This window comes from Panthera tigris, chromosome D1, assembly GCF_018350195.1.
Source record: "Panthera tigris isolate Pti1 chromosome D1, P.tigris_Pti1_mat1.1, whole genome shotgun sequence".
NCBI lineage: Eukaryota > Metazoa > Chordata > Mammalia > Carnivora > Felidae > Panthera > Panthera tigris.
Genome location: NC_056669.1, coordinates 57050852 through 57075178, shown reverse-complemented (window position 1 = coordinate 57075178; position 24327 = coordinate 57050852). Strand labels below are relative to the sequence as shown.

The following is a 24327-nucleotide window of genomic DNA, read 5'->3' as shown; positions in this document are numbered from 1 at the left end:
TATATTTAACTTTTTATTATGTTAACTGATGCTAAGGTGAATAGACAAATTAGGTCAAATGAAAGAAAGAGAAAAATAAGATGGAAAAAACTTGAATATTAGCTCTTTCTTCTGGGACTTCTGATGAGCCAGTTTATGAACATGTTTAGTGAATAATAAGCTAGAATATTCATTTAGGCTGAAAGTAGGTTCTAGGTATGCCATGCGTATATTTCAAAAATATGTTCCATTTGGATAGCAAACTTTATGAACCACACAGTAATTAAGATAATAAAAATTACACAGAAACTCATGCTTATAAAGAGGCCTGTTTATTACCGATAACACTTCATTTGGCTAAAACCACAAGAAATCCACTCACAAACACTTCAAGTGCAAATTCTCACAGGCAGTACTTATGATACATCCTGGTGTTTTCATCGGGAAAAAAATGAGAAAATGTTGACAGAAACTGTTAAAACAACGGCACAATTTTGAGCAACTGCTGCACAGGTCAGAAAAATAATTCATTCTTAACTGTATATATTTTATCTGGCATATTCAATGACATAATACAAAGAGTTTATTTTAGCCTAAAACAAAAAGGCCTCACCATATATACAGATGCAGACTCTTGTTTGAGTGCCTCTTTTAAGATATATGATGAATCATAACAGTGGACAAAAATATACCAAATAGTTTCAAATTAGTTGTGACTCACTTGGAAGGTAGCACTATTAGGCTCAAAATGGCACTTATAACCCGTGATATTAAGTCTACATAGATACCTTCTTAGCCTACTTGGCCAACATCTTGCTTTGAGTGTAAAATACTAGGCATTATATATAATTTGCAAATAGGAATATGCTCTGCTCTCTCAAAAGGAACAGTATTTAAGGGTGTGCATGCTTAATGAAGATTTATCATAAATTCCAGCAATGAGAAATGCTTAAAAAAACTGAATCAGAAAATTAACATTTTTGATTGTTTCTTACTTAAACTATTAGTTTCTTTAAAACACAACCCCCTAATTCCTACTGTCACCAACTAGGCACTCTATAACACGTACTATATCTGGGGGGCAGGGGGAGGGTGTGGGTATGAAAAACTAATAAAACATGATCTCTGCTCTCAGGGAGCTGATAGTTGGGTGCTCCTTCTCGGTCAAGAAATGCCAATGAGTTAACGAAAACAAACGGGCCAACACCTCTGACAGTATTATATAAGGCTCAGTGGTAACGGAGCTGTTTCAGTTCAGTTTAATTTGGCATTAATACTTTCAAACTTCAGCTTTTAAAAGGCAGGGAATATCCTAGGTATGTCCTATGCCTATATTTCCCAAAGTCAGTGTGTGTACCACCAGGCGGACGCGGCAATTGAGGAGGGCAGAGGGGGAAAACTGAGAGGCCGTGTGCTAAATGTGGTGCTCCTTGCCGGCAGCACTGGTTTCCGTGAAAACTGAAGGAATCATCTTTATGTCGAAACAGTTTTATTATGGAGAATGCAAAATTCAACTTACGTTTTTAAGACAGAACACGAAATTTCACGAGTGGTAGACTACTTCAGATTTTGTGCTTGGGCCCCTTCCCCCCACGTATTTATACTCTTCTGCTTTAGGGTGGAAAAATTTGAGAAGCAAACTTTAGATATGTCATTTGCCCTTACCTTGGACACGTTACTCATTCTTATATGTCCTCTTTTTCAAGTACACAGTCTTGAATGAACAAAGAGAAAAGATCATTTAATGAATGTAATAGTATGGTTAATTTTTTAAAGTAACCAATGGAAAACTTTAACTTTGTTTCCACCTGGAACTAAAGAAAATCGTGCTGTGTTAAGTCCTGCAAAGAAAGATCCTCTTCTTTCCACCTGGGACTTCTTACAGCTTATGGTAAGATGCTGTGGGGACAAATGTGAAAAACGATTTCCTCAAATTTTGTGCTTTGGATACCCCAAGTACAAGGAAACCTGAAATAATATGTGAGATCAATTGACCATTCAATTGATTAGTATGACTCTCCTCATCAGTTTCTAGAGCAATCTCAGAAAAACAAGTGAATTGTAAAAGGCTATAATAAATTAACATATAGTAGTATCCAGACAGACCAAAAAGGTTATGAAATAGATTTAAAATTACTTCTTACAATGTCTTAAATATTCTCACAATAATAACAAAATAACCAAAAGTCCAAAAAACAGACATAGTTTATGAACACGTTTAAAGCATTCTGAATGAATACAATTAAGATTTCTTATCAGTGAGGTAATAGGGCAATAGCTTTTCACAGTAACAAAATGTGGGAGGGGACCTAGGGAAAAAGGGAGGTAGAGAGAAAAAGGCATAAAATAAATTTATCCAATCAAAATTTGGATTTTTCAAGCATCACAAATATCAGTGGAAAACATCTGAAAGAAATACCAATAGCAGCAATTCATAGTTCATAGAACAATTTCTCCATTAAACTCCAGCTAATACCTTTGTTCGATCAATTCCAGAAGCAACCTCCTTAAGAAATAGGAGGTCTATTTCCTATATAAAGTTATGCCCAGAGTATCCAGTCTTTTTCCACTGGATCCACACTTTTATGCCCAGAGTATACAGAGTCTTCCTCTCTGCTGAAGTTAGGACACCCAAATAACAATACAGTTAAAACAAAACCCTCAAATATCCTATAATGCTATATAGTCTTCAAGATGAATAAAATGGTGTTCCAGTCTCATTTATTTGCCAGGTTAAATTAAAAATAATATCCGAGCAGGTCTTTATGCAGTGAATAAAGACTGCACTCATGCCTCTACTACTCAACATACACAAAAAGTCTCTTGTGAGCTAAATTCTTCTAGATAAGGAGCAAAAACTCAAATGTAACTTTCAGTGCTATGATATCATCGTTGTCCCAACCTGAGTTTTAAAAAAACGTATTGGAAGGAACCTTTAAAATCCATTTAGTACATTCCTTAATATATAAATTTGTTATTTCATTTTTTTAAAAAGATCCTTATTCTTTTTTAGTCTGTCCTCATTGAAGATAGAGAATAGTTTGATATATTCCTTCTTACTTTGAGCCTTTCAATAAAAGATTCAACTAATAACTTAGGAAGACTTATTAAACTATCTCAACAGCTTTCTCCCCCCCAGAGTTAAATGATCTTACTTCTTCGAACTCTTTCTCACAAGTCTTATTTTCCAATTTGTATTATATTCCTTTTTATTTCTGCTATGTCCTCTCCTCCCCAGTTCCCATATGATCCTAAGACACAACATCCTAGCAGGAATTGAATCAGTAAGAGGGGTACTTTTTCTCACCTCCTAAAACTTGGCTTCTTTTTAGTGGTTGCTAATAAAGGAAAGAAAGCAAAAGGTTCGCTATTTGTTCATCATAATAACAAACACAGCTAAATAACTTGCCCACAGCCAGTTTATTCCCTACTTTTTGAGAGGTTAGTTTGCCCTTCACAAGAAGTTGTTCCTGTGCCATCTTATTGACTTTTCTATTGTTTATTTCTACTGCTTATTTTCAATGTATTCTTTGACCTTGCCCCACTAGTTTGTTCCTTTTCCCCAAAACTCTAGAGAAGCCCAGTTTTGATCTATATACTCAAGGAGAATGCATTCATTTTTGTGATATAATTCATAAAGAAAAAGCTAAACAATGTAGAGCCCAAGGCTGAGACTCATGGGCCAGCACCTCTGCCCTTCCTGGTTGACTTGGATCACTGATTTATTCTATTAGGCCACTGTATACCCACTATGTCAAGTTCATGTTAAAATACCATGCTTACATAGACTTGAGAGCTTGGCTAGAATCTAATAATTCCCTCAATCTATACATTTCAGGAACGTTTGTAAAATTTTGTTAATTTTAACTTTGGATTTTTAAATTTTTGAGATAACCTAAGCTTTCATAACTTTTCACCTTGATTAAGATGACTTAAACATTGTATTATATTAAAGCACTCAAACTGTTCTCTTTATAATAGAATGACAATCATGACATGGCTTTAGTGATTATGAATGGGCTATCATATCATTTTAGCTTCACTTTGTTCTTCAGTCATGGAAACACAGACACTAAAGCCAAATATACATATTTTTGATATATATAGCATCGTTTATAATACTTGGCAGAATATAGGCTATCTCCTAAGTTACATTCTACATTCCTTAAAGCCAATAAAGCAAAAAAGTATACACATTTTCCCTAGTGCAAAGCCTTTGAAAACAATGTCATTCAGAAGTATGGTGCTCTCTACCCTTAGCTAGCTATTACCTACAGTCATACGAGATCTAGCTATAAGAAAGGAAGGAACAAATTAACAATAGTGGCAATACAATAATTTGAAAATTATACTTGGACTATATGGGTTCAACCAAATGTTAGCTGATAGCTGCAATAAACCAAACTGTTATTTAATAAATGTTTAAATTTTATGCTATTATTATTTTTTAGGAAATAAATTCTCTAATACCAGTTATATCCCACTAGCTATTTGTTCAGTATAATTACACACAAGGCCTTGTGATTGTTACCTCTTAACTATAGCACTTGGGTTTAATTATTAATTCTGTGAGTTATATAGGACAGGATACACTTTAAGAAGATTAAACGGTATTTCTCTATTAAGACTTTTTTAGAAGTCTGGGGAATCAACCAAAAGTGACCTTCCAAAATTTTTTTCCAAATTGGTAAAGAGTACTCTTGAGATCAGAAATTCTACAGTGGCCAGCAAGATGTTAGAACAAACTGGAATTTAGTTTTAAAACATGTAGTTTTAGTGTTATTCTAACACCTAAAATCTGGATATTTTATTTCTTAGTAAAATTAGCATTACTTCATCTGATAAAGGAATAAATCTACTTATAAAAATGTAATTCCAAAGTTAGACATTTAAATAAATTTAGAGCTCCTTTCTCAGTTCAGATTTTTTTCTTTACTTGAAGGCTGTGATTACTGACCCTGAATTCTAACATGAAGATCCTTCAGTATAGTTACACTGAGTTTGCTTTTATTAACATTTTTATTTGCATTCATAAAATTTTTTTAAAGGGCAAATTTATTTGCTATAGAGGGGAAGCACCTACATAGTTTGGAAGATTTCCTCAACTGTCTGAAAATTGGCTGATTAAATTATATTCAATGCAGGAACACTGTTTTAATTCATACCATACCCTGAGAAGGCACTGAGAAATCTGACAAGAACGAAACCACTAGGAGCATTGCCACTATTGTTTTACGTTCAGTAAACGTCAGAATTTTAAATACGTACAATAAGTTCACACTACATTAAGAGCACCTGAAAAAGAGAAGCTGAAACCACATATTGTAACATCGGTTCTAAGCTAAAAATGCAAATACCCTATTTCAAATACTCTACTTTGTAAGTTAATACCTGTGACATAACAATGACACTTTCCCACAGTATTATGGGAGCAATGCCATTTTCTTGTCAATTTTATAGATTAATTTCCTTAACTAACTCTACAATTATATAACATTTATCTGCCTTTTTTTTTTTTAAACTGTGCTCTACACAATTATAATATGGAACTAAGCTTAATCACACTTAAATAAGAAAACTCACTTATGTATTGTTTTTGTTTCTGTTAAAGGAAGAACAACGTGTCACTATAATACTATTAATGCAATGACTTTTGTTCAAGATTATGAAAAAATTTGAATCATTTCTCTCCAGACCATTGCATTTCAAATTGATAGTTTGTTTAGTCAGCCAACCAAAAGAAAGAAAATAAAAGTAAAAGGATACTTGGCCAGAGGAGATAGGGAGAGAATGCTCATATGACGTCAACACATGGAGTTCTTTGCTGTTCTGTTCCATGTGCCAGTGCAAAGAAATGATGTACTGGTGTGCACTAAACAGAACGCCAGATCAGTCCATTTTTACTGGGCTCAAGAAAATTCTCAATCAGAGCTTCAATGAGTTTCTTCAATTCCTCTTCTAGTAAGGCAGTGTCACTGAAGAGAAAGATTAAGGGTTTTGAAATTCTTCATTTTCATCACCTTAAAATTCATTTAAATTGTTATAATTTTAAGAGGACATATTCCGGAGAGGATATCAAACAATTTGTTAACAAAGCAGAAGTTCACTCAGTTAAAACAAAACAAGACTAAAGGGGAAACGATCACACACACACAAAACACAATTATCACCAACTGAAGTTGAATTTCACGAAAGGGAGTTCCTTGGTACACAGTACGTGGATGAGTTTCGGTATATCTACAGATTTCTCCTGAGTTAGGCAATTTAATGGCCTAGAACACCAATACTAGGTGTTATGCTAAAATGGCTTCCTGAAAACTTTGAAGGATACCCAGTAGATATTATGGGATGACATGGCATGATTCAGGTACAGAGGGAGATGTGACTAGAAAAATGAGATGTTTAAAAAATAAATATACACTTACAGGTATGCGCTTCAAAGTCATCACTGCTGTTGCCCAAAAGATTTCCAGGAAAGCCTCTTCTCAACTGACTTCACAATCATTTTTTATTACTTTAATAATCATCCTTTAGTTTTAGCCAAATACAGCATTACCCAGTTTGGTTTCCTTTAAACTCTACTCTGAATGACTTCAGGATGTCTTTTTGCCCCCAAAGGAAATAAAATCTACTCTTAAATGCAAAGACTTAGGAACATACAAAATAATGTACCTCGGACTCTGCAGGCAATTCCAAAAAATCTCCTTCCCAAAAGTATATTAATCAGTGACAAGGTACTACTTTTAGTAAGTTTAAATAGCATTTGAGATGTTTATTAAAGTCAATTTAGTCACAATTCTTACTCTTAAAAGGCAATAAATTAGGCAGATTAAGTCAAATCATATTTGATGTAAAAAATGAATATTCTCGGGGTGCCTGGGTGGCTCAGTTGGTTGAGCATCCATCTCCTGATTTTGGCTCAGGTCATGATCTCAGTTTGTGGGATTGAGCCCCACATGGGGCTCTGCGCACAGAGCCTGCTTGGGATTTTCTCTCCCTCTCTCTCTCTCCCTGCCCTTCCACTGCTCTTTCTCTCCCTCCCTCTCTGTCTCTCTCTCAAAATAAAATTTAAAAAAAAATTTAAAAAATGAATATTGTCTGAAAATAAATTATTTGTTCATCATTTCTTTATGTTCAACATATAACAGTTAAAGCTCACAGAACCTTCCAGTAATAAAAATTCACTAAAATTTAAAAATTCAATTTCTAAATGATGCAGCTGGTTTGGAAAATAGTCTGACAGTTTCTCTGAAGGTTAAACATAGAACTACCATGTGACCTAGCAATTCTACACCACCTATATACCCAAGTGAAATGAAACGTCCACACAAAAATTTTTGCACAAATATTTGTAGCACTGCTATTCATTAATAGTTAAAATGTGGAAATAACCCAAATGTCCACAGCCTGAAAAATGGATAAAAAAATTTTATAACCCATACAATAGAATATCATTAGGCCATGAAAACAATTTTTTTTAAAAAAGGAATAAAGTGCTGATTCATGCAACAACATGGATGAAACTTGAAAACATTATGTTAAGTAAAAGATGCCAGTCACAAAGGGCTAGATATTGTATGATTCCATTATATGAAATGTCCACAATAAACTAGTCTATAATGACAGTAGATTAGTGGTTGCCCAGGGTGAAGAGGGTGGGGAATAGCAAGTGACTGCTAATGGGGATGGTGTTTCTTTTTGAGGTGATGAAAATGTTCTAAAATTGTTAGTAAAAAAAAAAAAAAATTGTGGCAAACCATAAGAGACTCTTAAATACAGAGGACAAATTGAGGGTTGATGAGGGTGGGGAAAACAGATGATGGGTATTAAGGAGGGCACTTGTTGGGATGAGAACTGGGTGTTATACATGATGAATCATCGGAATCTACTGAAGCCAAGACTACACTGTTATGTTAGCTAATTTGAGAATAAAAAAAAAAAAAAGAATACGTGGAGAAAAAAATTGATTGTAATGATTGCACAATATACTAAAAACCACTGAATTGTACACTTTGAATGGGTAAACTGTACAGTATGTGAATTGTATCTCAATAAACTATATATATGTGCATATATATATATATATGTATATTTAAAAAATCAATTCTCACCTCTGCTCTGGTGATGCACACATCTCTGCGTAATACTTTATCTTGGGTTCTGTCCCACTTGTCCGAAGAGTAGCCACACAGCCATTTTGAAAAGTAAATGTAATCATTTGGCTGTTTTTACTCACAGGCAGCACCTATGCACAATTTTAACAACAGCTTAGTTACACTCAGTACCTTTTTAATTTTCAAGAGTTGTAAAATATACTCTACTTATATGAGGTATCTAAAGGAGTCAAATTCATAGAAACAGAAAGTAGAAGGCTGTTGGCAAGGGCTGGTGGGGGGCGGGAGCAGTTGTTTAATGGTATGGAGTTTCAGTTTAGCAAGATGAAAAAGTTCTGGAGATTTGTTGCAAAATAATGCAGATATAGTTAACACTGCTGGGCCTGCATGCTTAAACAGTTACGGTGGTACCTATTATGTTATGTGTTTTTTACAGCTGAAGATATTTTTAGAAGAATTATAAAATACAAAAGGAGAGTACATACATAATAATTTATAAATATACCATGTACTTAACATTTATAATAGTACTGGCATTGGGTTATATACATGGTCTCTAGGCCTCAAGAATAATCTTCCAAAGTAAATATTACTTCCAATTTACCGACAAGTTTCAAAAAGAGTAAACAACCTAGTCGAGGTAACCAGCTAAAGTGGCAGAGCAAGAAGCTGAGGCCAGGCCTATTTGTACCAAAGTCCAAACTGCCTCTACATTTGCAAAGTGCTTTACAATTTCAAAGCACTTTCACAGTTTATCAATAGCTTCCAAAGCAGAGTGCCCATATCCTAGAGGACAGGCCAAATAACCTACTGGGGTACAAAAAAATTGTATACTTTTTATGTAAAAGTTAAAAAAAGAAATAAAGCTTTACTTTTGACATTGAACATATGGATTAACACTTGTACTCTTCCTGGACCACAGATCTGTCTATGAAGGTATCTTGGGGGACCTGTGGGGGTTGTACTGTGACATGGGTTTGACAGTGGTGCCTTTCACCAGGTGTCCTGAGCCTGGTCCTCTCCGTGAAACCCCTCCCTCAGTGGTATTACCATACACCAGTTGCTTAAAACAGTCACCTTCTGGGGTTCCTGGGTGGCTCGGTTGGTTAAATGTCCAACTTTGGCTCAGGTCATGATCTTGCAGTTCATGAGTTTGAGAACCACAATGGGCTCTGTGCTGACAGCTCAGAGCCTAGAGCCTGCTTCAGATTCTGTGTCTCCCTCTCTCTCTGCCCCTCCCCTGCTCACACTCTGTCTCTCTCTCTCTCTCTCAAAAATAAATAAACGTTACAAAAATTAAAAAAAAACCAGACACCTTCTTCTCTTTTTCACTCACAGACCATCAATTAGCAAGTCCTGTGTATTCTACTTCGCCCAACTTTCTATCTCCACTGCTACTATATTAAATTTAGGGGCACCTGGGTGGCTCAGTCAGTTAGGCATCCAACTTTGGTTTAGGTCACGATCTCATGGTTCGTGAGTTCGAGCCCAGCATCAGACTCTTCTGCTGTCAGCAGGGAGCCGCTTCAGATCCTCTGCCCCCCTCCTCTCTCTGCCCCTACCCCACTCTCAATCTCTCTCTCAAAAATAATAAACATAAAAAAAATTCAGGCTCCCATCATCTCTCAGCTTGATTACTGAAACAGCATATGAACTGATCTTCCCGCCTGGGAGTTTGTCTCTCTCTAACCCACACACCGCACAGGCCATTCTGCCTCAAACTCCACACTACCACTACAGTTGTAGAGAACTCCTTGTGGTTCTGTGAAAGAGAACATGCCTTCTCACCTCCAGATCTAGCACCTGCTGCTCCGTTTGCCTGAACACCCACCGTTCCTCCTACATCTGGATAACTCCCACTCTTACTCAGCTCCCAAAAGTCCTCTAGAATGTATTCCATAAGCCTCCCAAATCCGAGCAGGGGTCCTTCCTATGCTCTTCCATGGCACCTTATGCACCCCCTGGTTGCATTTGTCATGTTGTAATCAGTTTCATTCCATTTCCCCACTAGACTCTTGAGTGTAGAAACAGCGCCTTTGTCATTGCTCTATCTCCAGTGTGTCTGTACCTGTAGCACCAAAGGATTCTGATAAATGCCTATTGAACATACACATGAATATCAATCTGAAATGTGAAGAAAAACCTAACAAAGTCTTTGACACTCACTAAGTGACCTTAGGGGATTAACAACATCTATAGCACCTGCCTTATAAAATTGTTGTAAGCATCTGCAGAGAACACACAGGAAAGTACTTTGAATAATGACTATCATAAAGCTTAAAGGGGGTTAATAGGAAAAAAGCATCACAGCAAGAACTATTCTGAGCACAGCAACAGTAGTGAAATAAAAAGAAGCAAAAAATTTGGTTCTTCTCTTCAAGTAGTTTACAAAGACAGAAAAATACACACATCCTTGCACATATACAGAATACCAACAACTGGGAACCAATATTTGCTGACCAGATGAATATATACACACAAAAGGATTATGAGCTATATTATACACAAGGAGTTGCAGATTTCCCAAAATACATTATGCCCCTAGCAACTTGAGACATCAGGACATTATAAATGGAAATTTAGGCTAATAACCATAACAATAACCAAATACATATGATCAGCAATCTATAGCATTTAAATATTTGTTGCGCACCTACCACGTAGGCAGGAGCCTTGAGAGGCACAGAGGTGTATCAGAAATCTATCTGCCATGTACAACACAATGATAAAATAGAAAGTGATAAGTGACAAGAGGAAGGCACCATATATAATGAAACCTCAGGAGGAAGATATCTAATTTTGGGACCAGGAGGGTATGTGGAGGAGGTGACATGTGTCTGAAGTCTTAAATAATGGCTAAGGTGTGGACCTGCAGCAATAGGAAGGAAACAAAGACTGAGGAAATAGCTTGAGCAAGAAGAGAGAAATTTATAATAAAAATGTATGCATGTAAGAAACTATTAAGCTGTTCTATTTGGCTACAGGTATAGGGAACAAGGTCGAAAAGGGAAGTTACAAATAGAAGGGGGTTAATTGTGAACTTTGAAACAACAGGCTTTTAGACTTTATTTTCAGCATTATGTAGCATCATCACACATTCTCCCTCTCTCCTTCCCTTTCTCTTTTTGTCTAATTCTCTTTTCCATCTCCCCACATGGAGAAAGAGGAGGACAGGATCAGAGGCAGGGAGGCTCTGGGATTACAACTGCTCTGAAGATGGGGCACCTCGGTGGCTCAGTCGGTTAAGCGTCATGACTCAGGTCATGACCTCACGGTTCGTGGGTTTGAGCCTCGTGTCAGGCTCTGTGCTGACAGCTCAGAGCCTGGAGTCTGCTTTGGGATTCTGTGTCTCTCTCCCTCTCTCTCTGCCCCTTCTTGGCTCACACTCTGTCTCTCTCTCTCAAAAATAAACAAACATTAAAAAAACAAAACAAAAAAATTGAAAAAAAAACTGCTCTGAAGAAAAACAACGGATCCCCTAGTTTCAAGACACTCACAGGCTTGAACTTCCATTTCACTATAGTACGAAGTACTACAAATTGTTAAAAAACTTAAAAAAATATATTTGGGTACTTACTGATTTCTTATTAGGCTGGCTGCTGTCATATCCAGTGGTAACATCCCGTATGTGCAATATAGCAAATGTCCCACAAAATTTTGGATATTCTTTTGGAGAATCAAAATTGCGAAGCCTTTCAAATATACTTTTGATGGTAATCGGATCATAACACAAGAAATAGGACGTTTTTGAAATGTGATAACCATATCTGCACAAAAATTTAAAGTGTTAAAATCAGATGTCAGATAACTCTTCAGGAAAGTACATATTAAAGATAAGCCTATTATTGTATTATGTAGAAAGTGGAAGTCTTTAGTTCAGTTTTAGAACTTTTTAAAAAGGATTGGCTATTTTCAAAACCAAATTTAGAAATCTAAAAGGAGAACCAAAAAACTGAGAAATTCAGCAATTGAAACTAGAAATTCATAATAACATAACTTACTTTTCATAAACCTTAATCAGTTGTTGTTTCAATGTTATGTTCATGGTTTCCAGGTAAGCTGCCATCTCAGCAACAACAACGGCTGCACTCACCCCATCTTTGTCCAAAACTGAAGTTCCACACAGAAAACCTGAGAATTAAAACACATTTTTGAAAAAAGGGGAAAACTTAAGCCTATAATAATTTCAATAGTTTTAGTGGTGCCTGGGTGGCTCAGTGGTTAAGCATCCAACTCTTGGTTTCGGCTCAAGTCATGATCTCACGGTTTCATGGGTTCGAGCCCCACATCTGGCTCCACGCTGATGGTATGGAGCCTGCTTGGGATTCTCCCTCTCTCTCTTCCCCTCTGCACTCATGCTGTCCCTCTTTCAAAATAAATAAATAAACTTGAAAAAAATAATTTCCAGGGGCGCCTGGGTGGCTCAGTCGGTTGAGCGTCTGACTTCGGCTCAGGTCATGATCTCATAGTCCGTGAGTTCGAGCCCCGTTTCAGGCTTTGTGCTGACAGCTCAGAGCCTGAAGCCTGCTTTGGATTCTGTGTCTCCCTCTCTCTGCCCCTCCCCCACTCATGCTCTGTCTCACTCTCTCTCAAAAATAAACATTAAAAAAAATTAAAAATACTAATTTCAATAGTTTTATTTCTTCAGAAGAACAAATGAATTTAAGAGCCTAGTAATAGATGATACCCATTGATACTGAAGGTATTTAGGGAATTTTTAAGGGTCTTTTTTTCCCACGATGAAAAATGCAGCCACATATTTCTGAGTTCTCTATGGTTTTTACAACACAAAATGCAAAACCAGAAGACAAAAACTCCTCTCCATAGAATTACTATTTTAAAAAGATGCTCTCATTCAAATTTCAAAGATTTTAATATTTACTACATACCAATTGACTCCTCAAATGCAAAAAGGACTTCTTTCCCATTTTCCAGGAGGTCTTTTATCCTACATCCAATCCATTTAAAACCTGGTAATGTTTCCTGAAATGCACAGAAGGCCACTCTAGTTAAGTGACTCCTCATAAAAATATAGTAAAGCCTATTGCTAAACGCACATAACACTCTCATAGTGATCTTCTGTTACGGTGTTTGGTCCACACAGATTTATAAAGTGGTAAGCATACAGCCAGGAAATGCTTGGATTCACATTGCCACAACTGATAAACTACTATTCATTGAGCACACAAATAGGTGATTTGCACCAAATACAGTCCAGCAGTTGAAAGTGGTGATACAGATAGTCACAAAGTAACATAAATACACACATCTATTATGATCATCCACTATTTATCAAGCACTGTTAACGGGTGCTCTATATCACTGTCTTTTTAAATGCTTACAAAAACTCTGTTGCTGAAATAGAGGCTCAGTAAATTTGCCCAAGATTATGCCGTATATGAGATAGAGCCAGGATTCAATTACACTGCTTCTCAGAAACTGTCTTTTAGGCTGTATTATAAGTACTAATATAAGAGCACCCTACAAAGGGTGTGATTTAGTCCCCCTGAATAATTGAAGGCCATAAAGCTTTTTAATGATGCACTTACAACATTATCACAGCATATGCTTGAACCAAGTGTTCCTTACTATAATACCATGGCTTAAATAAACCCAAGAGAGTTACTGAGCCCTTCTTTGGTAATTAGATTCAAGGACTTTTCATCTGATGAGCTACTGTTCACTTTAAAGACATGAACTGTCTGGGGTGCCTGGGTGGCTCAGTCAGTTGAGCGTCCGACTTCAGCTCAAGTCATGATCTTGTTCCCGAGTTCAAGCCCCACATCGGGCTTTGTGCTGGTGGCTCAGAACCTGGAGCCTGTTTCAGATTCTATGTCTCCCTCTCTCTCTGCCCCTCCCCCATGCATGCTCTGTCTCTCTCTCTCTCTATCAAAAATAAATAAAACGTTAAAAAAAAAATAAAGACATGAACTGTTTTATGGGGCGCCTGGGTGGCTCAGTGGGTTAAGCATCCAACTTCAGCTCTGGTCATGAACTCGCGGTTGGTGAGTTTGAGCCCTGCATCAGGCTCTGTGCTGACAGCTCAGAGCCTGGAGCTGCTTCAGATTCTGTGTCTCCCTCTCTGTCTGTTTTTCCCCTGCTTGCACTCTGTTGCTCTCTCTCAAAAATAAATAAAGATTAAAAAAAAAAAAAAAGACGTGAACTGTTTTAGAGTCAACAGAAAGAGCGTGTGATAGACACTGATTCTAGAGCTGACCATTACTAACTTATGATTCCCAATTCACCTCTCTACTTCCTCAGTGGGAAAAAATAAAAGCCAAAAACCTCTGCTACCTCCTTACATACAACAACACAAGGAAGCAAATTTATAATATTGGTCTCCAGAATCAGGTTCTTTTTTCTCTTTTGTGCTCATTGTATGTTGTTTTTGCCATAGATATTAACAAGGAGAATGTTAACATTAATATAATTCAGAATCTCAAGCTTGAATAAATTTTCAATTTCTGCTCTTTTGCTGTTTGTATTTCTTTAAAAGCCTGAGAATGAAAGTTCCATTTCATTAAAACAGGTATAATTTTATTTTATTCAGCCAATTAATGTTAAGACCTGTAGCTTGGCTGTGGCTAAAAAAAAAAAAAAAAAAGGCCCAGAGGTGACATTTACACTGACATTTTGGCAAAGATGGCAGAGGAAAAGCAATTTAATTGGCATCAGTCTCAGAAGCTCTAAAAACTGTCAGCTTAACTGCCTGAGACTCACAGAGGTTACAGATCTGTGCTGAGAGTGAGTCATTATTTGTTTTTTTGGATGGAGAATCATTGGGTCTTCATCTACAATTTGGAAGACTGCTTTAATTTTCTTAAGACTGAACCTGAAGAGCCTAAACAGTGGTCGATGATACCTACAATTTTTTGGAATGGAGTTTATGCTACTGATGAGGTCACTAGGAGCAAGATTTTCTCAGTATGAAAACCAAGTATTGTTGTATGAAATAATAAGCATTAATTCAATTTTTAAAGTACATCTTATCTTAGTTCCAGAAATTCACATACTGGATGAACTTGGCTCAAGGTGTCTGAATTGTCAGAAGATGAGCAAATTTTAACAGAATTAGAAAAAAGGGGGGATTATAAATCAAATCAATAAAAGTCAGTTTTAGTGGGGAGGTGAATTTATTGTATAGAAATTGATTTAGAGGGGCACCTGGGTGGCTCAGTTGGTTAGGCATCTGACCCTTGATTTCAGGTCAGGTCATGATTTCATAGTTTGTGAGTTCGAGCTCTGCATTAGGCTCTGTGCTGATCGCTCAGAGCCTGCTTCGGATTCTCTCTCTCTCCCTCTCTCTCTCTGCCCCTCCCCCAGCTTGTGCTCTCTATCTCAAAATAAATAAACTTGAAAAAATTGTCAGATTAATGCGTTTAAGTAATAGCTCATGTAATTTTAAAAAAAATTGATTTAGAAAAGTAGCACACAGATATTATCTTTTCTTACTTCAAAATGAAATCCTTCTTCAAGTGCAATTGCCTTCAAAATTTTGGAAGAGACTGTGGTGGCTAACATATAAACGTTTTTCACATCAGCATTTCTTGATTTATTTTTCTTCCAGCAATCAAACATCCACCACCCAAACAAAGCTGCCAACTCATTCCCTGTGAAAACTTTCCAATGACCACTGGAGAGAGAATGAAAATTCAGTTCAACACTTTTATAACTTCTTATTAAAATTTCTTGACCCTAAGACATACAAACAAATTACCATCCTTCACATAGGAAAATCCAAGAACTATTATATGAGATTTTTGAGAAAACATTTAGTACCATTTCTACCTCATCAGGGGTGAACTTTGGGTAGAAATGGCAGCAATGTCTGCTGAAAAATTATTACATTATAACTTTTATTCTCTTACTTAATGAGAGAAAAATTTAGACTATGATATCCTGTCTGTGCAAGGACATTTGTCACAACATTATAATGATAAAAATCCACAGCAACCCAAAGGACCAAGATTAGAAAATGATCGTATTCATAAAGCAATCTGTTGGGGTATTACTCCATTTTAAGAATTAATATTTTAAGGGGTTCCTGGGTGGCTCAGTTGGTTAAGCGTTTGACTTTGGCTCAAGTCATGATCTTATGGTTCGTGGCTTGAGGTCCTGCATCGGGCTCTGTGCTGACAGCTCAGAGCCTGGAGCCTGCTCCAGATTCTGTTTCCCTCTCTCTTTGCCCCTCCCCCACTTGTTCTCTCCCTCTCTCTCTCTCTCTCTCAAAAATAAAAATAAACATTAAAAAATTTAAAGAAAAGAATATTTTAAGCAATATTTAAGCAATATGAAGAGTGTTCATAGTTCAATATTAAGCGGAAGACAATGAAAATATTAAAATATATATAGTATAATAACAATTTTATAGAAACAATTATAGCATATCTCAAATATCTGAGTAGAAAAAATATAGAAAGGAAATGGCAAAATATCAACCTAAGGGTTATCTTTGGATAGTGGGCTTCTGGGAGATTTATTTTCTTATTGTTATTATTTCCGATGAGCCTGTAAGACTTAAAATCAAAAACTGTTTTTCAAAGTTTTAAGCTTTTAATTAAATAACAGGCTTTACTTACTTCTCCTGAAGTTCTGCTACTGCCAGTCGGTCTGCATCAGGATCTGTGGCTAGCACTACCCGGGCATTTTCTCTCTCTGCCAGTCTCAAAGAAAGTTCCTGAAACAGCCAAATCATTGGATTTTATTAAAGATGTTAAATTCATTTAATTTCTAAATGGAGGGATGATGTTAGTTGATATAAATTTTAGAAGGAATATAAGTTTGGCTAAATTTAAGATAAGCCTAGGGGCTCCTGGGCGGCTCAGTCGGTTAAGTGTCTGACTCTTGATCTTGGCTCAGGTCGTGATCTCCTGGTTTGTGAGACTGAGCCCTGCATCAGGCTCTGTGCAGATGGTATAGAGGCTGCTTCGGATTCTCACTCTGCGCCTCCCTCTCTCTCTCAAAATAAAAAAATACACTTAAAAAAAAAAAAGCCTAGAAGTAGAAATATCTACTATAGAGATTTCAAATAAAACAGAATATATGGCTCCAATATAATTTAAATTATGTAAAGTAAGATGGTATCTACTTTTGTAAGTAATCATTGAATTGTCAAATGAGTTCTAGCTATTTGATGAAGTTTAACGCACTCATAATAATTTAAATAAAGAAAAAAAAATACCAGCACAGATTCTCCTTCTTCAGGATTTGGGCATTTAACAGTAGAAAAGTCTGGATCAGGATCTTTTTGTTCTGGTACTGGAATAGGAGGCTTAAAACCAAACACTTGAAAAGCCAGCTGCACATAGTCATGTCCGACCCCATGAAAAGATGTATGTACAAATTTCAAGGTGGTCTTTGAATTTAATTCCCTGTAAAGGAAAAGAATTATTCAGTCAATATCACAAAACTTGGTACTTGTGGTATAATTAAAATAAGTTAGAGAAAAAGCTAAAATTTATTTTTTAGGATAAAGCAAATAAACTCAGCAAGCCAGGATGCTTTCTAGCAGTAGTGTTAGCTATTTATGGAATAGTAAGAAAATATGGAAGTAAGGCAAAATCAAATTTTAGAAGGAATTTCCTGATCTCATACAGAGAACACATATATTTAGCTATAATTTTTAATGGCTTTATGAGGAAGCAATTAGTATACTATACTATACAATTCTTCTATTAAAATGTACAATTTAATGGCTTTACTACGTTCAGTTATTCAAACATTACCATAATCAATTTCAGGACATTCTCATTACCCCAGAAAGAAATTGTGTACCCCAGAGACACCACCCCCTAAACGCTCCCATTCCTCCCAGCCATAGGCAATCACTAATATACTTTCTGTTTCTGTCTCTACAGATTTGCCTTCTCTGGACATTTCCTATAAATGGAATCATACAGTATGTGGTCCTTTGTGACTGGCTTCTTTCACTTTGCATGTTTTCAAAGTTTATCCATGTTGTGGTATGCATCAATATTTCTTTTTACAGCTGAATGATATTTTGTTGTACGGATATACCATAGTTTATTTATCCATTCATTAGTTGATGGATATTTGGGTTATTTTCACCTTTTAACTATGATGAATAGTGCTATTTAGCTATATTCTTCATATAATCCATAGCCAACACATTTTTATCCCTATGTCTTTCCTTTATTTATCTTATTGTATGGTAATACTATCCTACATTCCCCCCGTAGATACCTGTGAAAACAGATCTTTTTAAGATCTTCCATGTATCTTCTGCAAATGTCCTGCAGAGGATCTCTCTTCAGTGGGCTGGTATCCACTAAATTATCATTCCAGGAACCATTCCAAGGTTCCACACATTCTTCTATACATTTCAGAATTTCTTTGTCATGAGGAGATGTGATCTGGGCACCAGTTTCCCAATAAACCTAGTTGATAGGTAAATACAGCTATAATTACTTGAAATGTAGGCCAGATATTTTTTGCTACAGTAGAGATCTTTGGCTTTATAAAGAACCATACCAAATTAATCAAGTAGAAACTGTCAACACGGGACTAAAGTAATATGAAAGGATGTTGCTGATAAAGATTCCTCAGGGACTCGTTAATAAAATGATCATGTATTATTTTCTCTTTTAGAAGTATACTTTAATAACAATACAAGTACAATATAATCAGGGCACCTTTATGACAACATATTAATGCATACATATACCATAGTATTCAATCATACTCTTAGATCTATAACTATGTACTACAGATAATCTAAGAAATTATGGGATATCCATGAACTTTGACACTATAAAATTTTAGCATTATAAAGTAGTTCTGTGATAAAGAAGAAATTATCAGCTATAAATTAAAGTAGAATTTATGTCACACCAGATAAAGTCTAGATCAGGAAAGATAACTAACATGTTAATTACTGCATATACATTTCAGTATATGTGTTTTCAGTATTAATCAAAATACATTTCATTAAGCTGTCAGTTTGTCAAGTGGCTTGATCAACAAGAAATTAGGAACAGTTAACAAAAAAGCAAGAAAATGTATTTCTATAATTCATAGGATCTCAAAGTTAGAAGGGACTCTGCTTAGAAAATATCTATACTGACTTCTACCATATATATGACAAGACTACCCTCTTTTGCATCCTGAATGATGAAAAGAAGAATACATTTGAATATAAACTATGTACTAAGCTCTGTGCCAAACAATATGGTAGGCTAGATGAAAATTCTCACAATATAAACACCTTAAAATGGTAGCTAAAGTTGGAAAAACATTATCTAAAATGTATAGCTTAGTTCATAAGAAGAAAAGGGAAAACTCCAGGCAATGGGAAAAAAGGAAAGAATTGAACACCAGATTGATGAGGCTGTGAGCTAATGCTGTGACTGCCTGGGGTTTGGGAACTATTTCCCTGGTTCTTGAGTTGTAACACCCATGTGGAAGGCAGGAAATTTGAGATCTGAGACTCCCCTCCCACCCCTTGTGATCAGTAGAATTACAGTATAGAGGCTCTGCCCACTATTCTAGAAAGGTGATGAGGAAGCATGTCTATTCTTCTGGGTATGAAAACACTTTCAAATCTGAGGTCTAAATTAACACAGAAATTGCTCCCCATCAGCGAAACTCCTGAGGATTCTAAAGAAATTAAAAAAACAATACCAAAAACTAATCTGAGTGATCCTCCCACAGTCCAAGCCATAAAAAAGATTCTATCCATAGCCTATATCCATAGCTTTCAGAAACTCACCATAAAAATTTATAAAACATGACAAAAAGCTCCTGGCCTTTCTCCTTGCCCATTTCTTCTTGCCTTTGTATATGGATGTGATGCCTAGAGTTACAACCATTATATGATGTCCACACTGGTGAGAAAGGCCAAAAAACTGCAGAGATGCCAGGCCCAACAACACTGAGCTACAGAACCCTGCCAGTAGCCACCTACCTTTGGACTTTATGTGTGAAAAATAAACTCCTATCAGCTTAAACCATTTTTGTGGGTTTTCTGAATCTATAGCAGAAAGTATCCGTATTTGATTCAATAACAGAAGAATCCATGCAACAAAGTATACTCAGGAACAAACTTCAAAAGAAATATGAAAAATCTATCAAAAATATTTAAGGGGTGCCTGAGTCAGTTAAGTGTCTGACTCTTGGTTTCAGCTCAGGTCATGATCTCACAGTTTTGTGGGTTTAAGCCTCACACCGGGCTCTGTGCTGACAGCATGGGATCTGCTTGGGACTCTCTCCCTTCCTCCCTTTCAGCCCCTCTCCCACTTGCCCTGTCTCTCTCAAAATAAATAAACAAATTTAAAAAAATATTTAAAATGTTACTAGAGTATATAATAGAAGTCTTGAAAGAACAGAAAGATACATCCTGTTCATGAATAAAGAGACTCAATAAAAATTGTAAAAACATTGAAGCTGCCTAAATTAATCTACAAATGAAATATGATACCAATAAAAATGTCAAAATAATTTTTTCCCAAGTGGAAAAAATATAATACCACGCATGGAAAATATAAATAAAGTCAAAAGGCAAATGATGATATGGGGGAAAATACCTGCAAAACAGATGACCAAGAGCTATTTTTCACATATAAAGAGTTCCCAAAAATCACTAAGAAGAAGAGCAATTACCCAAGAGAAAAATGGACAAAACCTTTAACAGACTTCTCAGGAAATGGAACACAAATACCATGTAAATAAGTGAAAAGATGATCAACCTCACTCACAGAACAGGTGCAGATTAAACCTAACATTTTCACCTGATTGGTAAAGACCAAAAAGTTTGATAATATGAAAGGTATACATTGTTAGTGAGAGTATCAATTGGTATAACCACCTTGAGTAGAGAATGACAAATTTTCTTTCATATCCCTTTGACTCAAAAATTTCACTTCCATGGCCAAAATGAACAAATCAGGAGACTATAGATGCTGGAGAGGATGTGGAGAAACAGGAACCCTCTTGCACTGTTGGTGGGAATGCAAACTGGTGCAGCCGCTCTGGAAAGCAGTGTGGAGGTTCCTCAGAAAATTAAAAATAGACCTACCCTATGACCCAGCAATAGCACTGCTAGGAATTTACCCAAGGGATACAGGAGTGCTGATGCACAGGGGCACTTGTACCCCAATGTTTATAGCAGCACTTTCAACAATAGCCAAATTATGGAAAGAGTCTAAATGTTCATCAACTGATGAATGGATAAAGAAGTTGTGGTTTATATACACAATGGAATACTACTTGGCAATGAGAAAGAATGAAATATGGCCTTTTGTAGCAACGTGGACGGAACTGGAGAGTGTTATGCTAAGTGAAATAAGTCATACAGAGCAAGACAGATACCATATGTTTTCACTCTTCCTGAGAAACTTAACAGAAGACCATGGGGGAGGGGAAGGAAAAAAAAGTTAGGGAGGGAGGCAAACCATAAGAGACTCTTAAAAACTGAGAACAAACTGAGGGTTGATGGGGGGTGGGAGGGAGGGAAAGTGGGTGATTGGCATTGAGGAGGGCACCTGTTGGGATGAGTACTGGGTGTCGTATGGAAACCAATTTGACAATAAATTTCGTATTAAAAAAAACCAACTATTCTATACGGACTATGCAAATCTACTTAAACATATGAACAGGGGTGCCTGGGTGGCTCAGTTGGTTAAGCGGCCGACTTCGGCCCAGGTCATGATCTCGCGGCCCGTGAGTTCGAGCCCCGCGTCGGGCTCTGTGCTGACAGCTCAGAGCCTGGAGCCTGTTTCGGATTCTGTGTCTCCCTCTCTCTGACCCTCCCCCGTTCATGCTTTGTCTCTCTCTGTCTCAAAAATAAATAAACGCTAAAAAAAATAAAAAACAAAACAAAAAACAAAAAACATATGAACAAAGACATATGTAGAACATTCTTTGTAGCACTGTTTATGAGTAGCAGAAGATCAGAAACAAATGAAATGTTCCTCAACAGAGGACTGGTCAAATAAACCAGGACTCGTTTATACAGATTTTTAAAGAGGAATGAGGTAGACCTATCTACCTATCAATTGATCAACTGAAAGAATGATCTCTAAGACTGTTTCATGCTGTTGTGTGAAAAACAGCAAGGTGTAGAACACTATATAGTACTCTCCCATTTATGGAAAAAAATGTGGGAGTGACACTCTCCCATTTATGGAAAAAAACGTGGGAGTGACAAATACATATATAATTATACATGCATAGACAATCTCTGGGAGGAAACAAAACCAGAAACAATATTTGCTTCTGAATAGAGGTACTGGGGGAAAGAAATGGGAGAGGTACTTTTGGCTGTTTAACTTTTTACACTGTTTAACTTTTATCCTTTTTATATTGTGCTTATATTTTAAGGAAAAAAATCTTTGAGGCTCTACTATGTGACAAATACGTTCACCAGGAATGACTACTATAATAGGTGAAGTCCTTCCACCCCTGAGCTTATATTGGGGAAGGGGATTGGGGAAGGTCAAACAAGTCAATAAAGAAGCAATTCATCCTAAAGAAAGCAGATAATCAGAGACAGCGATAAGTTCTGTAAAGGAAATAAACAAGATGATGAGACAGTCACTGAGGGAAGTCACTTCAGATAAGATGGCTTGGGAAGGTCTCTTCAAGGAAATAACATCTGGGCAGGAATCTGAAGGATGAAAATAAGCAAATCTGCAAGATTAAGGAAGAGCAATCCAAGCAGAGGAAAAAATAATTACAAAGGCTCAGAGGTGGGAAAGGCTTTGGTATACTGGAGGACCAAAGGAACAGAAAGAAACAGTAGTGTGAGTGGAATGTAGTGAACACAGGAGAGGAATGAATGAAATGAGGTTGAAGAGGTAGGCAGGAGACAGAGTCCTGGAAACCCCAAGGTAAGGAGTGTGGATTTTATTTGAAGAGTGAGAAGCCACTGGAGAATTTTAAGAAGGAAAGTAACATGACCTTTTCATATTAAAAAAAATCATCTGCTTGCTTGGTGGAAAATGGATTTCAGGGAGAACAACGGGACCAGAACGAGACCAGATAGGATGCCATGGCTCTGACATAAGATAAAAGTGCTTGACGACGGTGGAGGTAGAAGTGAGCAGAGCAAATATATTCAACATACATTTTATTTTATTGTATTTTATTATTATTTTTTAAAGTGTGTTTATTTATTTTTTACTTATTTAGAGAGAGTGGCGGACGGGTAGAGAGATAGGAAGAGAGAGAATCCCAAGCAGGCTCCATGCTCAGCTCGGAGCAGACCCCTTCCTGACTGTGAGATCACAACCAGAGCCAAAACCAAGAGTCGGACGCTCAACCAACTGAGCCACCCAGGCACCCCTCAACATACATTTTAAATGTAGAATCTGTAGAGTCTTTTAGTGGGTTAAATGTTGGGAGTGAAGGAAAAGGAATAATCAAGAATAATTTTGGGGGGCGCTGGTTGGGCACCTGGGTGGGGGGTAGGATCAGCTCCATGCTAAGTGTGGAGCCTGGTTGGGATTCCCTCCTCTCTCAGCCCTTCTCCTGCTCATGAGCACATGGCATGCACTCTCTCTCTCTCTCAGTAAATAAATAAATAAATAAATAAATAAATAAATAAATAAATAAAAATTATTTTTGGTCTTTGTTTGGGTGGCTGATAATGTCAATTTACAGAGGTGGGGAAGATTCAGGGAGGAACAAATTTGGGTGTGCATGTGACAGGTTGTGGGGGAATTAAGACCTCTATTTGAGAGACACTAATTCTGAAATGTCTATTAGACATCCCAATGGATATCAGGTAGATAGCTGGATTTAGAAATCTGATCTATGCTCAGAGGAGAGATCTGGGTTCTCAGCTCTCTTTGACAGTTGACTTCTCCTTCCTTGCAACTCTCTTCTTATCCCTTTGGTTTTTATGGCACTAATCTTCCCTGGTCTATCCTCTATCTCAGCTCTTCTTCTTTCTGCCTTCCTTAAAGTTGATGTTCCCTGGGGATCCCTTTTGTACCTATTTTTTACTATATACTGTCTCTGGGCCACTCACCCAACTAAAAGACTTCCAAATATTCTTATATGTTCTAATATGTATGATAACCCCCAAATCTGTAACTTTAACCTTAGATTTCTCCCCAGAGAAGATCTATATACATCCAGTCACCTACCGGATGTTGCTACCTGGTTGGCCCACAAAGACCTCAAACTTAATATGTCCCAAACTGAATTAATCATGCTTCTTCTCTGCCTCTGTGCATAGTAACACTACCCATTTAGCTGGCCAGGGCCAAAACCA

At 36.7% G+C, this 24327-nt stretch overlaps 1 protein-coding gene across 2 annotated transcripts in view; it reads right to left on the bottom strand.

The window, feature by feature from the left end:
• Window positions 1-295: 295 nt before the first annotated feature.
• PGM2L1 (phosphoglucomutase 2 like 1) overlaps window positions 296-24327 on the bottom strand; it is a 49106-nt gene continuing 25074 nt past the window's right edge. For both annotated transcript variants that reach the window (XM_007080854.3, XM_042957909.1), the window contains exons 6-14: window positions 18297-18490; window positions 17275-17464; window positions 16673-16770; window positions 15546-15726; window positions 12983-13076; window positions 12095-12224; window positions 11671-11860; window positions 8091-8224; window positions 296-5954 (exon numbers count right to left, since the gene is read on the bottom strand). In XM_007080854.3, coding sequence (XP_007080916.1) covers window positions 5852-5954; window positions 8091-8224; window positions 11671-11860; window positions 12095-12224; window positions 12983-13076; window positions 15546-15726; window positions 16673-16770; window positions 17275-17464; window positions 18297-18490 — 1314 coding nt within the window. In that variant the 3' untranslated portion in view covers window positions 296-5851. The remainder of the gene's footprint in view (window positions 5955-8090; window positions 8225-11670; window positions 11861-12094; window positions 12225-12982; window positions 13077-15545; window positions 15727-16672; window positions 16771-17274; window positions 17465-18296; window positions 18491-24327) is intronic.